The 16689-nt window shown below is 50.5% G+C and overlaps 1 protein-coding gene across 1 annotated transcript in view; it reads right to left on the bottom strand.

The window, feature by feature from the left end:
* Positions 1–15919, bottom strand: part of LOC144170323 (cryptochrome-1-like) — a 21635-nt gene extending 5716 nt beyond the window's left edge. Inside the window, exons 1-8 of the mRNA XM_077700051.1 lie at positions 15193–15919; positions 15025–15133; positions 6019–6334; positions 5786–5874; positions 5528–5668; positions 5158–5325; positions 4802–5094; positions 1285–1490 (exon numbers count right to left, since the gene is read on the bottom strand). Coding sequence (XP_077556177.1) covers positions 1285–1490; positions 4802–5094; positions 5158–5325; positions 5528–5668; positions 5786–5874; positions 6019–6334; positions 15025–15133; positions 15193–15410 — 1540 coding nt within the window. The 5' untranslated portion in view covers positions 15411–15919. The remainder of the gene's footprint in view (positions 1–1284; positions 1491–4801; positions 5095–5157; positions 5326–5527; positions 5669–5785; positions 5875–6018; positions 6335–15024; positions 15134–15192) is intronic.
* Between the last annotated feature and the right edge of the window lie 770 nt (positions 15920–16689).

Raw genomic sequence — 16689 nt, 5'->3', positions numbered from 1 at the left:
TCACGTGCGCGCGCTGGGCAATTTCTTGGTATTTTGAACTGCGGACACGAAAAATTACGATTTGCTAAAGAACTTCGCGCTTAAAAGCCGAAGGCGAGGTGACAACGTTAGCACTAAGGTGCAGCCACACGTTTTCCGGCCCTTCGTTAGTATACTTACACGAAGAGGGATATTCTTTGGAATGAAAACCACATTCCCCCTGGCCCTCTTGAAGTTCCATTGGGGCTCTCTATTATACCAGAATTCCACTCCTAGTTTTGTCAGCTTTTATAATGCACGTCGTAACGGTAGTATTTAAATCGGAAGCTGCATTTGGCAACAGCGCCTTGGCTTCCTCTAACGCCGTAACGCGCCCGGGAAAAGGAAACGGCAGCGCTGGAGGAGGGTTCTGAGAAAAGGCGGCAGAACACGGTCGAAGAGTTGAGGGAAAGGGCAACAGCGGCGCTGGGGAAGAGAAGGCCATAAGGCCCTTAAAATTAGGAGGCCTTAGTCGCAGGTTAAGAAGACAAAGTACGTCACGGCAGAATAGAGCGTTCGAAGTTCCGGTCGTCGCAACCGCCGTCGGTATACGAAGCGGCTAGGGGTGAAGCTGCAGGAGCAGCCTGACGAGAGCAACACAGTTCTAGAGGATCAACGGAGCTTCACATTCTTGAAAAGTTCTAAGTAACCTCTGTAATTTTTGTTTAATCTAATACTAAATGTCATACTTGCGACTTCTCTGCGTGTCGCCGACACCGACATTACGAATATGCAGCTTCCGATGCGAAAACCCATCGTGCGGTCAATCGCGCTTTCTTGACGAGACAATCACGTGCTCGTTTGATCTTCCTGTGGTCACTTATTGGTATCGCCTCACGCACCTCTACCGAGGCTGGGGCTACATTGGGAGATGGGAGCTTGGAGGGGCTCGTGCATGATCATGGGAAACAAAAGGTGGACCTTCGCATCTTTCTGAGCAGTAGCCTAGCTGCGGAAACATTTACACGCAGTTGTGGATCCACGGTGGGAGGCCTTCGAAATGAGCGCTCTCTAGACAGCCTACAGCGCTTGCCAATTCCGTTCTGTGGTTGTACCCGGTGGGAGGCCTTCGAAATGAGCGCTCTCTAGACAGCCTACAGCGCTTGCCAATTCCGTTCTGTGGTTGTACCCTCATCCCCTCCACACCGCGGGAGGTCCGCATACGGGCAGATTACCGTTGTAACGAGGCGTATATGTCGTTAAATGCGACATCTATGATCGCGGTGGATTGTTGGAACTTGGCCAAAACCGAACGGAGCAGCTTACCTGGCGCCTTGGCGCACTGCGTGAGCTGCTGGTAGACCTGACGGATGCGCTGCAGGTTCACGTGCGAGGCGTCCTGGTGGTTGACCATGGGCAGCGGGTAGTCGCGGCCCACGACGCAGCGCGCGGCCACCTGTACCGACTCCGGCGCCGTCCACGGCTCGTGAATGTACTTGCTCGGGAAGTGCTTCAGCATCGGCAGGTACCGCCTGTGCGGTCGCGCTAAGTTTTATGTGGGCACACTGGGATGACCGCGAAAAACCACCGCGATAGCTCTCCGTTGCTAAGGCTGCTGCTGAGCATGTGGGCACGGGTTCAATCGCCGCTTCGGCGGCGAGCTCGCAGGGAGCGCAGGCCGAAAAGGAGGAAATCGCCCTATAGCTCTACATTACCTCCGATTCAAAAACGGCAGTTCGACATTTCGCCAGGAGCGTGATCTCGCATCTAGTGAACAAATGTAGCGCAGCAGAAACACAAGAGACGGATAGAATACACACGGACGAGCGCCCACTTCCAACTGATCCTTTATTCACAAGACGGCAAATATATATGCTTAGCCTTAGCAGAAACAAAAAAGACGTAGGAAACAAAAACAAAACAACAACAAAAAAATACTGAAGCGCTCGTTCCGTGTGTATTCTATCCGTCTCTTGTGTTTCTGCTGCGCTACATTTGTTCACTATGAATTACCAACTAGCCCAGTCTACAGCTTTACCTCGCATCTAGCCCTCGAAATCCTCCTCCAAAATTCCCCCACAACCCCAGTCGAGCTGGTATATATAGGCCCCGGCCCATACAGGCGAAGGGGGGGGGGGAGAGAGAGAGACAGCCTTTAATAGAAAAGGATGACCACTGGTCACGATGGGGGAAAGGAATGGGGAGGGAGGGTAAGAGAAAAAAAAAACAAATAAATGCTGGTTGTTCTCAGTAGACTCAATAACTGGGCCAGTTCTTAGAACCTGCAATTCATGGGCCAGTTCATGGTGATCGCAATAGGGTTAGAGCACATACACCAGTTCGTTCGGGGGAGGACCCGCTCAAACAACCCGTGCCAGACCGCTTTTAAATGAATAAACCGCTATTTCATATAATAGTTGTGCATCAGTTTGTTGTGGATCGGGATGGGGTTGGGGAGATTTAAATGTACGGTGCGTGGCGAAAGCTGGGCACCACCAAACTAGGTGTGCGAGGTCTGATGGAGTGGTGGCACGGCAGTAAGGACATCGAGGGGGCAGCTGAGGGGTGTACCACTTGCGAAGTGTTTCAGGTGTGTATGCTGAATTTGCAATATATTTGTTAATAAAAATTTCGCCTGAGCGGGGAATATGAGGTAGGCGGCTGAGGTAGCCAGCTGGAGTTAGGGCTTTTAGACGTGTGCGTCGGTCCTTCTTGTGCTGATGAATACGCATCGCTGGGGAGGGAGAGGGGGACCGCGACGGCCTTACCCCAGGCACCAGTGGAGGATAAGAGGGGGAACTCTCCTGAGCGGCCACATGAGCCGCCTGGTTGCCTGAAGAAAATGGTTCGTGGCCAGGTACCCAGTCGACGCGGATGTTGGTGTTGTTCCGTTTGAGGAGTTGAATTTGAAACAGAATTTCGTGGACGACAGGGTGGGTCGAATCATACGATCGCAAAGCTGTGAGGGCCTCGTACGAATCTGTGAGTATGCGTATGGAGGGCGGTAGAGGTGGGTCACAGTCAAAAGCGATAGCTGACACTGCGTTGTTAATAGCGTACAGCTCCGCATCGAGGCTGGAAAGTTCTTTGCCAAGTATGGTAGTGTACCCTGAGAGAACCGGTGCCTCAGGGCATGTCCAAGCAAGGCCCGCGCCGTACTGGTTTACGCTTGCGTCCGTGAAAATGTCCACTTCGTTCTGAAGGCGATCCCTTTCGAGGCGTCGGATTCGTCGCTGTCGCAATAGAGTATTAGCACGCTCTATAGGTCTGCTGTGCGTAGAAGTATCAATTGCTGGTCGCTGCCAGGGTGCTATGGGGACTGGGTAATCTGACAATACTGGTGGTCTTCTGGCGTCCCACGCTACTAAGGCGTGTCCCTGGTGTGTAAGGGGTCTTTTGAAGTCCGCCTGGGCTTTGGCCTCGAGGAGGGGGCAGCACACAGGGCCGCTAGAGAGCTGCACAGTCCGAGCTAATCCTGGCCTTGAGACCTTCCACGGGGCCCTATCCTCAGTAGTCTTCTTGCCTTACCCTATATTAAACGCCTCTCGCGCCACCAGCTGCGTCCAGTCAATCAGGCCTCCAATGCTGAGGAGCGCCTGTGGCGGCTCACCCAGACCTACATACACCGTGCCGACATCGACTCCATCTGACCTACCCGTCAGGGCCCACCTCTGCCCCGACGGCGGGGCCCTCGATACAGAGGATCACTGCGTGTTGCAATGCCCTTTTCATTGACGGAGAGCACTGGGCTGGAGCGATGTGTAGCTGGGACCACGACGTCCAGGCTACCGTTATCCGGCGGGCTCCAGCGGTCACTGGCTGGTTACCACCACCGCTTACCCGCCACCCAAATTAGCCCCTCAGTGCTTAAACTCTCTCTCTCTCTCTCTCTCTCTCTCTCTCTCTCTCTCTCTCTCTCTCTCTCTCTCTCTCTCTCTCTCTCTCTCTCTCTCTCTCTCTCTCTCTCTCTCTCTGCTTCTGGTGGAGGTTTAAAACGGAAACGCCCGTCAACATTACGGCGAACGTTAAAGTTCCCCAGATGGCCTAAATTAATCTATAGCCATCCACTGCGGCGCGCCTCCTAGCCGAGGTGCAGTTTCGGCGCGTAAAGCCCCCACAATTTGAACAATGACTGTGAAAACATGCAATCAGGTGAACTTCGGCGTATGCCATAAGTGTCTCGTTTGTACACCACCGCATGAAGTAAATGATTAAAGAAGCACGCATAGGAACGCTTAAATTTTGACTGTAAGCGGCGGCTCACCATATAAAACTTGTGCGCCGAAGATTCGTAAGGTTGCAGTGTTTTCGGCAATGCTCAAGTTTACGATGATTTCTCGCAGCACAAGCGCGCGCATCGACACGAAAGGATTTGAGCATACATGTGAATTCTTGGAGCCGTTACGAAATTGCGCTGCTGTGAAGCCACAGTACGACGCTTTGCGCACATGTCCACCAGGGGCGGAATTCTGAGTCGTGTCCGTCGTGCCCGATTCAACAATGTCTGTTTCGCGTACATTTCAATTGTGACGTAGTTTAGGTTGCGGGGCCGCTAACCAATGACATGCACAGGAGGCGACGCCCCGCCTTGCTTTGCGTCACATCCGGGTCGCCTGCTTTTAGCCAATCAAGGGTTCTCGCGGAATGGACACCTCGAAACGACCATTACACGGACAAAACAGAGAATTCCGTCCCAGGATATAGTACACGACGAACACGAGGTGGTGGATTCGAATCCAGGCAATCGCGACTTCTATTTTCCCGGACCCACATGAAGCGCCGCACGTGACACCACATATTGTCGCTAACTGCAGGCACTGTATACTGTGCAGCCACTGTATACCTAATAAAATCTCCCGATGGGTCCGCTTTGCGTCCGAAGCGGACGGGGCAGTAGAGGTGGAAGAACTGCTGGAAGAAGGACGAGCAGGAGAGCCACATCCAGGAGCCCGCGTTGACGCTCCAGTCGGCGTCCAGGAGCAGCTCGTCGAAGACTTTCATGCCCTCCTCCCACGAGAGCCAGAGGTCGCCGCGTGTCAGGAAGCAGGCGACCGCGTGTCGCGCCACGTGGTGGATCCAGCCCTCCTCGCGGAGCTGCCGCATGATGGCGTCGATCCACGGATAACCCGTCTGTCCCTGCGCACCACACGCACCTCGTTTTTCGCATATCGTTCGAAGCAGGGGGAAAACGAGACTCACGTTGGCCCACTTGGCGAGCGCCTCGGCGTTCACGTCCCATGGTATCTGGACGCAGATGGGATTGTTGTGCATGCGGTCGAAGTTGGGGTTGCGCGTGGCCGCGCAGTAGAAGAATTCACGCCACAGTAGCTGGCCCTGAAGCGACAGCGGCGGGTTCGACTTCTTGATCTGCGCATTGACACGCAAGTAAAGGTGTCATGCACAGTGCACGCACCAGCGGGCACTGTGCAGCTGAACACTGGCGCTGATGCTGCACCTTACCACGTGCTTCCCATCAGAGCGCATCCGCGTCCTTGCATATATACACGACCTTGGTCTATAGATTCGAAACCGTGAATCCATGGAATGGGACAAGCTTCATCATGCCTACCTTCCGATACAGGTCCGCCAGCTGATGGTAGAAGAGCCGTGCCGAGAGGCAGCCGAACCGCAGGTAGGGGCTCAGGCCCGTCTGGCTGGCCAGGAGGGATTTGGGCGTCATCTTGGGGCTACCGAAGCTCGCCACCCAGGCCTGCGTGATCACGAGCATCTCTTAGCAATGAACCCACGTGCGCCCATCGAATCCCTCGGGAATTTGTAACCCGTGGGCTTTACCGTACCACGAAACGGCATGTGGCCGCGGTCGCACCTTGCGTTCCAGGTGGCGCTCAAGTCGCGTCAAAGCCTCGGTCTCGCCTCCAGGCCACACCGCATCCTTGAGGTTGTCCGTGTCGAAACCTGCGTGGAGGTGTACGGTGTGCGTGCGTGTGAGCGGGCGTTCATTACGAATACTAAATCTAATTAGCTCGCAAAAAGGCTGGCGTGTGATGCAACACCAGCGACGTTCCTCAGTACAACTGCGCGTCGTTTTCAAATACGTGCCTAACTCGGCGAGCGTGGGCACGGCGAAGCGCTCATCGTGGTCGTCGTCGATGGGCGTGCGCGGAAGGGCGTCGGGGGCCGGCACGGGCGCCGGCGGTGGCTCCATGGACACCAGGACCCCCTGGAACTGGCGGTACGTGAGCGGAGCTTTTCCTCCGTGCCGCTCGAGGATGCGCTCGAGGGGGTACAACGTGTGCGACGGCTCGCACACCACGGTTACGCCCATCTCGTTCGCCAGGGCCGAGATGCTCTGGTCGCGTATGGCACCATAGGGCTCCGGGTCTTTCTCGAACGTCAGGTGCGTTACGCGCCACTCCTGCGGCACCACAAGGGCGGGAGAAGTTGGCGAATTAGCGGCCTCTCGTAACGTTCGTCGGAAAAGTGACCGCGAAACGGCGGCAGACATGGCGAATCGCCCACTGCCCCAACAAGAGTCGTCTTCCTAAAGAGTTTGGATTTTTGATCCCCCCCACCCTTCCCCTTCCCCAGCCCACACACTCTCCCGTTCCTCAAAAGCATTCAGGGTCAAATCTTGGGGAGGAATATATAGCAAGTTAGCAACATGCTCACGCTCCCGCTTTTCAGCAACGCTGTTTGCGGACACGCCGCGTATGGCGCGTAGTTTTTCTTTACGACAGGGATAACGATTTCACCCCAGAAGAGGAACACCGTCATGTCATACCGTCTCTGATCTGATCTGATCTGATCTATACCGTCTCTGATGGACTGTCTTTTCCAGCGAACGGATCGTGACCCCCCAAGGCTTTTCATTCATTTTTTTATCTACCGGTACTTTATCTAAACGGCATCTTAATTAGCAGACGACCCGGAGGGATTGAGGCGACTGTCGATACCCCACATACCGCCGCCGCAACGCAGCGGGCCGCCGGGCTGCGAGAGCATCCGCGCGGCTACTCGCCTTTCTGTGCTCCAAAACTGGTTTCTGTGCTCCAAAAATTACGAGCGGTGGAGGTGGGAGGATGATTAGAGCGTTCTAAGATAATGAAGGCGAAAGCCTAGTTGACCTTCTGTTGATCTGCTGTTGATGTTTGCTACCACACGCATTACGACTTCCACCCGGGGCAGCACCTTCCGAAGCTCGCTCGAAGCACCTCCCCTTCTCAAGGCTTCTCTGTACTGCACGCGCTTCCGAGCTGCTGTTTCCCTTTCCCGGCGCGCGTTCGCTCCTACCACAACTTCCGCTTTTTCTTTGTACCACCGATTTTCTGTACCTCACAACACGTGTGCTTGAAACGTAGAGGTCTGATGGTCTTAAGGGTTTGCGTTGAACGCGCACGATACTTTGCCGAAATAGCGGGCACCCCAGAACTGGCCCTACAAGGAGCTTGCGTTCTTTGCCACCCTCTCCTCGTGACTCTACGGCTGAAGGAAAGGCTGCCGCTCGTTTTCCCGATCGATATTGTGGGTTGCGACGATAGCTGCTAAGTTCGTAGATTTCGCGCATCGTTCGCAAGGAATGAATAAAGCAGGAAAGCATGAAGCATTTACTGCACGCGGAAATGCCCAGAACGCGGCAGCTACCACTCGCGGCCGCTCGCCAGAATGGAACTCGTGGCGAAAACAAAGTTACAGATGCGAGAAAGGGTATTATAATGTGGTAAGAAATTGCGTTAGAAGTTATTTGCACTGCTAATGAAAGTGGTGGCTCCTGCAGCCTAGCTTCCCATGTCGGTTCCAAGCTGTTAGGTAAAACCCTCTTCTCAAACTCGTTTCACGCGAGCGTGTTGCGTTCTGGTTCCCTTACCTGGTTGGGGCCCCCAGTGCTGGGTTCCCTTATTCTAACTGAATGTACTTCATGCGTTCCCTTGAGGCGGAGAAATGATTGGTGCATTACCGTTTGTTTTATCGGTAGTGTTTGTAAACTGCGGACGTGAATCGACCACTGATGTAACTGAGGGATCGACGACTATGTGAGAAACGAACTGAAGTGTTCTGGGATTACTCGTGAAGCGACTCGTGCTTCTCCGGTCGTCGTGCTCGCCAACCTAGAAGAGGAGAGGGCGGCAACGCTTAGGTGGTGTTGCCCCTAAGCGTGGGCTGCAGCTTACACTGGAGAGCAGCGGGGGAGAGAAAGTGAGAGGGGATTGTTGCGTGAAAGCTAGGTGGTGTTGGTGAAAGGGAGTTAGCAGAGGGAATGAGCTGATGCGGGAGGTATTAGGTGGGCCAAACTGTCCATCAAATACAATTCAAACGTGAGTAAATAATTCCGCATTGATCAAGTTAATGTCAAATTGCTTGCTGAGCAATTGTGTTGCCGCAGAGTAGTAAAGCTGTAAAATTTACGTAAAACAACAAGCGAAACACAGAAAATTTTACATGAGTGATGCGAAAGCATTACCTTGAAGTGAAAACCCCGCGTTGTAAGCCGCGGATGTAATACCAGAAACCCGCGCGTCGTCATCTAACTAAAAGAGAAAACCGTAGCAGGGAGTGTAATCGAACCCGGGAACGCGCGGTGACGAGCAAGGGACTTAACCACTACTCTGCGCCACCGCTTTTTTTTCTTCCCATTCAAAGCACTTAAGTTCCCCGAATAATTTTTAACACGAAAGTGTTTTATTTCCGGATACACGAAGATTTCACTGACGTCATATCCGTCACGGAAGTGACGCCTGTACAACGAAGCAAGCGGCCTGTAAAGGGTGCACCCTTGCACACTGCGTCTTCTTGCGGGGAAGCAACCTTTAGTACTAAAGAGTACGTTATACTTAGGGTTGTTCGTTTTTGGGTTTTATTTTTTAACACGAAAGTGTTTTATGCCGCGATACCCCAAATTTTCACTGACGTCATATTCGTCACAGAAATGACGCTAATACACCCCAGTCGAAAAACACAACAGAAAAATACGACAGAATGATCCTGTGAGGGAATGGGACATCCTGTAGTCTGTAGTAAACCCTATCCTGTAGTCTGTAGTAAATCCTGTCCGGTAGTCTGTAGTAAATCTTGTCCTGTATTCTGTAGTAAATCCTGTCCTGTAGTCTGTAGTTAATCCTGTCCTGTACTCTGTCGTAAATCCTGTCCTGTAGTCTGTAGTAAATCCTGCCCTGTAGTCTGTAGTAAATCCTGTTCTGTAGTCTGTAGTAAATCCTGTCATGTCTGTTTTCGTAGTAAATCCTGTCATGTCTCCAATTTCAACTTGTTTGGCATAAGAAATTTACTTCCCGTGATGTTTTTTCTATTAAGTACCTTAAGTATGCATGATTTCAATAAAATTTCATTCAATTTCAATTTCAAAATTTCAATAACAATTTCCATAAAAATATGACCAACAAACATAAGCATTTGGGGTCATTCTTGCCTTTCTGGTACAAGCTTGAAATTGTTTTCAGTGAATAACTGATTTCAGAAAGCTGAACCAAAAGGCATTTAAGCAATGCAACTAGTGGTACATTCATGCATGCAATACAAAAGTTTGATGTTACGCAGACTGCACATGCCTGATCACAGTCCAAAAAAAAGCAGTTTGCGGTGCTTATCCATTTTATTTTCCTCTTTTTACAACACTGTTCCTGGGCACTACCGCGGCTTCACTTTTTGTCATGAAGAGGCTTTTACTGCCCTCTTATGTTGCTGTTACACCAAACAAATAATTTTTATTAAACGAGCATCGACAATAACCATTCGAAAATTCGTTCCTTATATTAGTTAGGGCCATTAAAACACAAGTGAACAAATATTTTTTACACTGCAAAACGTGAGAGAACGTGAGAAAATTAAAATGGAAAGTCAATCTTTAGCTGGAATGCTTGCCTTTGTGAACCTTGTTCCGTTGCATTCGCACAGCAAGGGGTGGAAGGATATCCTGTGGCGAAAAGCGCACGTCTCTGTGGTGCTGCACTATCTTGAAGAGTATGCACGCACGATACCTGCCGAAGTCACGCAGGGATCGTGGCAAGTTCAGTCGATTGTCGAAGCACATCGCACGTATTCCAAATCACGCTGCCTGCGAGATTCGTCGCATTCACTCACATTAAAGTGCCAATTATCCCAAGCACCCCGGTTAGTCGTCGCTGGAGGAGTCCTCACATCGAGATGCTTGAAATCCGGACCACTGATCTTGCTTTTACCACAGCTTCCGAAGCTTCAAATGTTGCTGCTGACACTCCGCGAAGACATAAGATGCACGTTTTTACAAAAAAGTTAAGCCTAACTTCAACTAGGCAAAGCGCCGATGTGAAATGTGAACGAGCCACTGGGCCACGCAGCCACCGCAAATTTTGACCGGGAGACGAAAAGCAGGAGGGAACAAAGGAAGGGTAAGGAGGGAACCGGCCGATCACGAGAAGTTGTTTCGCGACCCCTCCGCACCCCTCTCGATTCTTCGTATTCTGGTCTCCCCGTCCCGCGAGTTCTGCCGCGCCGCGACATGCCTTCAGTGGTGACGATGCTTCCCCGAACTTCTTCCGAAGGGCCGGGCTAGAGGGAAGGCGCGCGTTTTCTTTCTTTCTACATTTATTTTTTAACACATCTCGGTAATGCAGCGAGTTCACTGGCGCCGTTTCTTTTTTTTTTTTTTTTCACACAGGTAGCGGCAACTGGTTCGCTGTTTTTAAAATCTTATTTTAACTATTTCGGCTTGATTGGACACATGTTTCGCGTTAAAATAAACAAACTGCTCGCTAAAAAAATAAAAGAACAGCACGCAGATTGAAACAATGGGGTTCTCAAAGACACCCAGAAATACATGTCAGAATGTGCACTGCAATTATTACATCACGTCTTCAAAAAGCACATCTTGCTTGTTTTTTATGCGTCCGTTTTGCCGAGGGGCTACCCTTGTTGCCTGATTCTTTTATCAAACATTGTCCACAGTACAATATACGCAATTTAAATTCACTCAAAGAACCCAAGAAATTTCCGAAGTTCTCAATGTATCCATTTTTTTTATTATGGGGTACGCTTAGATGCTCCAACATTAGTCTGATTTGTGCTAAGTTGTGTTGTTAATTGCAAATTTGTAGCGAAGGTTTTTTCCAACACGGCCGGAATGCTAATGGCCGCAATGCAACAAACGTTCATTACAACAGACGCTTGCAATGCAATTGAACGAGATGACCGTCACTCGCACGCAGCATTGTTTCCGTGCAGCGCACGCTGAAAAAGTGGGATTTTGCGGCACCGCACGGGGCCGCAAACACCAAGTTTCGGAGCATCTGCGTCGATCGCGGCGCGCGGCATTCCCGTGTCCAGCCAAGGAGCGGCACCATACCGTCCTGGACTATCCCGTTCGTGATATCCCCTTCGCATTGGCTGAAGCCCTGTCCCCAAAGGCAATGTCCCCATGTTATTCGATGCTCTCCAGCAACCTCCCCGCGTTGCTGTCGTTCAGCGCGGCGTTTTCCTGTGTATTCCGTTCTTTCCGGGCTATTCCATCGCTCTCCTAATGCCGGAAAACGCGGGGTTTTCCGACAGGGTAAGCAAGAGATTTTGTAGCAATACTGAACGGTCTGTCATGTGACACTTTCGCAATGGATCTAAGCTTGTCTTTCACACTATAAAAATCTGCAGTGACTACAAAATGATGTCGCATGGCAGATAATAATGGTAATTACCGAATGCTGAATGTAGTGGCTGAAGGACAGTCTGTGGGCCAACAGAAGTTTGTGTAGTGCCTACAGGGTGTTGCACAATAACTGTAGTAAAACAGAAAGGTCTCATGCGACAGAAATTTTGTAGTTCTATTACAAAGGTTTTTGTAGTGGGGACTGCAGAATGTCGGTCGCATTATAGATATGTCTGTTGTACTACATAAATTTCTGTCGTACGACAGACATTCTGTCATCATTCTGCAGAGATTCCTGTCTCACAACAGACCATCCTGCATTCCCAACAGAAATTCCTGTTGTGCGACAGAAATGCCTGTCGTACGACAGATTTTCTGTAGTTGTACTACAGAAATTTCTGTCGCACGACAGGCCACCCTATAGTCCGAACAGAAATTCCTGTCGTGCGACAGAAATGCCTGTCGTACGACAGATTTTCTGTAGTTGTACTACAGAACTTCCTGTCGCACGACAGACCATCCTGTAGTCCCAACAGAAATCCCTGTCGTGCGACAGAAATTTCTGTCGTGCGACAGAAAGTTCTGTTGTGCGACAGAAATTCCTGTTGTGTTTTTCGACTGGGACCTTTGCCAAAGTGACCCGCCAGCAGGACGTCGCTCGCCAAGCACACTCACAAGACAGCCGCCGACCCACAAATCATGCTCATTTTTCTGCAGATTTCGCTGCACATTTCACTTTCGTGTTTGACAGATTCCTATGACTGAGGAATCAACCGCAATTTTTGTTTACTATGTATTCTTACTTCTAGATTCCTTCCGGGCGAAATTCAATAATAAATCGTCCCATGTAGCTGTAAAAATTGTTTGCAACCAGGATTATTGGCCGATCTCATGCTATGGTATAGAGAAACATCGTCATCATGTAGAATTGGTTCCAGAGATCTTAGCAGCATCGTTAAATTGGCCATAAAGACAATTGGCAAGTTCGTTTTATTCAAAAGATTGCCTCGTTATAACAACACTGATACCACTTTTAACGCAAACTTGATTGAAATAAGCTGTATAATGAGAAGAACAGAGAATAGGCATGCAACACTCTAGTTACTTTTTCGCACTGAACCATGACGTATTATGGGCAGCTGTGCGATTGGCTGATGCCGGCAAAAGCAAACACAGGTTAGGCAGGGCTTTTAAGCTTGCTTAAATTTAGTGCACATCCCTTTTACAGCAGTAAGAACGATGGTATAAAGTAATGGAAGTTACGAGCGAACACGTAAACATAGAAGCACCAGTGCGCACTGCGCGCACTATGCCGGTCAAAGCTGCACAGCCGTCCGACGCGTTTGGCTCGTCTGACACGACACTGACCAACTGGTGTAAGTGACATTGTCTTACGTGACCCTGTTTGTCGAGCGTGCCCGATGTTTCACGAAACGGGTACTATGAATCGCAACAAAAATAAGCCAGGTACAAAAACAAAACGAGTGCGGACAAAGGTTCTGAGCTAAGGCCAGTAATTTTAGGGGCCTTACTCTGAGCTAAGGGACCTTACTCTGAGCAGTATTGTAGCGCCATCTGGGAGGACGCACGGTAAACAAGGCAACAAAAGACGTTTCGCCAGTCAGTAGTATTAACTCCATGGTTTCGCCGTTCGCTGGAGCCTTAGTCAATATACGAACATTCGTTCTAGGTACCCCCCCCCCCCTCCCCCTGGATACGTCATCGCTGAAGTCACGAAACACACGATGCAGCGGAAGAAATAAAAATTTGGTTTAAAATGATTAATTTAGCGCTAAATAAAGCATCGTTTGCTGCCGGACAAGCATTGTGGGTACTATAAAACACCAAATCTTTCGAATAAGACAAACTTGTATTTTGTCGTCGTGACCGGCAACTAAAAGTGTGTGCTTATTTCCTATATATATGTAGGGGTCCATCTTTGTAGGTTCTCTGTAGCGGGGGAACTTAAGGAAAGCACGGGAAATGCGCCTGCATATGATCATCACGGTCGCTGATTACCGCGTTTTTACCGCACGCTTGACGAAGAGTTAGACGCAAAAAAGAACGTCGCGTATGACCACCAGTACGGCGAAAATGGTTTGGTGAAGGGAGTTTCAAAAACAGTTCAATGGTAGCCAAATTTTGGCCTACAATTTTTGTTCGATATAGGCAATCTTCCTTCTACTCATTTACATCGCAGCTTTTAACCTCAAAAGAGATCTGAGTTCGTACAAACCCTTCATTCAATGTTCCGTGCGCTCTAGCGATGTAAACACTTCGAGGAACGGTGATATGAAAGGGACGAGGAGGTTTACGCGGGAGCAGGGCAACCTCAACTGTTAAATTAAAGCCCTTTTCGCGATTTTGTTCGGGTTCCGTACAGTGGCGTTAATTCTATCGCAATTCCCAGCGTTTGAAATTTAGTTTAATGACATTTGTCTTCCCACTGAAAGCGAACGAACCGATTGGAGTCAGGCACTAGAATATCATCTACCGACGATTAGGCCCAGCTGTATAGCGAGACCCAGTTTAGTAATAGCCACGCAAACCGTGTTTCACAAACGTATGAACTCCAGGATACAAATTTTACTAAACTGAAAAAATAGGACGGGAAGGGGTCAAGGCTTATGTTGACGGGCCAAATAAGTGGGGAAAGATGGCTCCATTCCAACGGCGATCACGTTTTGTGGGAAGGGCAGTGCTCCGGCCCTTGCGAATTACGCTACGCAGTGTGTGTCACCTTGTCGTAAATAACGTGAGAAAAAAAGCTTTAAAATTCTGCCTGGATTATAAACTGTGGTTAGGAAGCGACTGGCAACCCCGCCCCCTCACTACACTCCTTCCCGCGGTTATAGCTTAACCTTGGACTATAGTGATAGGGTTTAAGTAGGCACCAGCTGAATATTTTTTGCTACCGTCACTTTCTAGCACGTCACAAAAGCTTAGAAAGCATTGCGCCTTTAGAGTGTGCGATCAGCGAGTGAGGAGAGATTAACTGACCACTCGGAGATACTCAATTTGCAGGGTCTTGCAGCGGAGAAAGTATAGTGCCTGTCTCGAGGGTTCCTGAGATGCTACACCGTTGAAATCGTAAGCAGCTCAGTGCAGATGTACGTTGCCTGCTTCGATCGGTGCGACATCACGCACGTAAACTCTCGTCAATTGTCTGCGGCCTCCAATATCACGCAGTTACAGGAAGGTCCCTAAAATGCGCACATTATATACCTGAAAAAAAAAAAGGAATCCTTCTTACAGACAGATGTTTTTTTAACCGACGACCAACAGGCCCCCTCGATCTCTGCATACATCTGATACAGCTCGTTTTCCTTTCTTTTTATTTTTGGCTGTGAGGCTACGTGGTATACAACAAGCTTCGAGAACGTGGTTTTCCTTGCGACAAAGCCATATACCCTAGACGTTCTCCCAAGATTAAACACTAGTATTTTCCACTCCGTCGTATAAAAAGAAAACCGCCATACCTTGAAGAGCTTGGGGAAAACGTCCGCAGGCTGTCCACGGATGACGAAGAGTCGCGAGTTGAGTTTGCGCAGCCGCGCGTCCAGGTCTTCGAGGCTCTGCAGGAGGAACCTGCGCGGTGCGCGTGGCGTCAGAATGGCCACCGGCGCGCAATGGCGGATCATGCTCACCTCCACTTGTTCAGGCCCGCGTTGGACGACCCGGCGAACCAGGGGTCCAGGATGTATACGCAGCGACACGTGCGAGCGCCCTGCAGGCCGAGCCTCAGCGCCGGCTGGTCGTGGAGTCGCAGGCCCTTGCGGAACCAGTGGACAACGTGCCGCTCCGCGCCGCCCGGACCCGGGGCCTGCTGGTGGGGCGTCGCCTGCTGCTGGCTAGCCAGGGACATGGTGGGCGCCTTCACACTGCTGTGGCGACGTTCGTACCCATTCCCGCATGCGCGACTCCACCTACGAGCACAGCTTCTGCGCCGACCTCGGCGGAAACATTTCCCTCTGGGTGGCAGGCTGCGGCCGGCAGGGTGACCCGATAACGCTCACGAATACGTTCGTCGATGTACGGACGTCCCCAGAAAAGTACATGTGCGTCGATCCTGTAACTAACCGCTAGCAGCACGTCCCGTGGTCTTTGCTGTGACGCACACTCTAGTAACACTCAGCCTGCCACAGTCGATGCGTGCGCGCAGCGCCGGTGTCGGCGGAGTCTAAAGGACAGAAGCACGGCGTTTTCAACGTGACTTCTCCAAGTCCGTCGGGATTGGCGGGCTCAGGCGGCATCACGTGAAGAGCCTCGCGAACGGTCACGTTGCGCACGACGTGTTGCGCGCGCCGGCGCCAAGGAATTTAGCGGGCCGCGTTGGTATGGTTGCGTAACAAGGCAGCGCGGCGCTGTGGAGAATCGAATGAATCGATACCGGTGCCGGCGGGCCTCCAACGTCGGCACCTGCGGGGTGATGCGAGCTTCTAGTCTCAGGCGCTTGAGGCATCACGCAACACTTTTGGCTCCGTGGCCGCTCTCGTAAGGACCAAATTCAGGTTCCCAGTCGAGCCGAATTCAGCTCGCGCTTTCTTCAGTCTTATACCTTCGGAGGAAGGTGCTAGCGTGTACAGCATAGAAGCACCACTTCGTCCGTTGAAATCTCTTGTTTTGTTTTTTTTGTTTGTTTGTTTTTGTTTTATATATATATGCTCATCTAAGGGCTGTGGTGCATTATAAGCAGTTTTGTAAAGACCTGTTTCATCATACTGTGTAATGTAATAGATTAGTGTTTTGAGGGGGGAATGAAGCGACGCGTTTGGCGCCCAACCCCGGCACGTTGAAATTCAAACATTGCGCCCCACCTCCCCTTTACTGCTTTCCAGTTTCTCTCCTCTGTGCCTTCTGAGTGCCGCGCTGCCGAGATTATATTTTCATGTATGTTAACTTTCTGAATTTCCATGTTATGAACACATATCCCATTTAATGGTTTTATAAATGTCTTCTGGAGCTTGCATAAGACCAACTGGGCTTGAAAGAAAATAAGAGCCCTTCCATTCTGGGAGAGGGAAGTACAGTGAAGCCGGCGGTCTGATTGGATTTGCTATGTTGGGGTTTAGCTATATTGGGGATTCGCTATATTGAAGAGTTTGGGGTGCACTCGGCAAGCACCCCCAAATAATGAAAAGTAA

Source organism: Haemaphysalis longicornis, unplaced genomic scaffold (assembly GCF_048455015.1).
Source record: "Haemaphysalis longicornis isolate Haplotype H1 unplaced genomic scaffold, Haemaphysalis longicornis Haplotype H1 scaffold_2, whole genome shotgun sequence".
Lineage (NCBI taxonomy): Eukaryota > Metazoa > Arthropoda > Arachnida > Ixodida > Ixodidae > Haemaphysalis > Haemaphysalis longicornis.
Note: the sequence above shows the minus strand (reverse complement) of the source record. Positions and strands in the feature narration are given on the sequence as shown.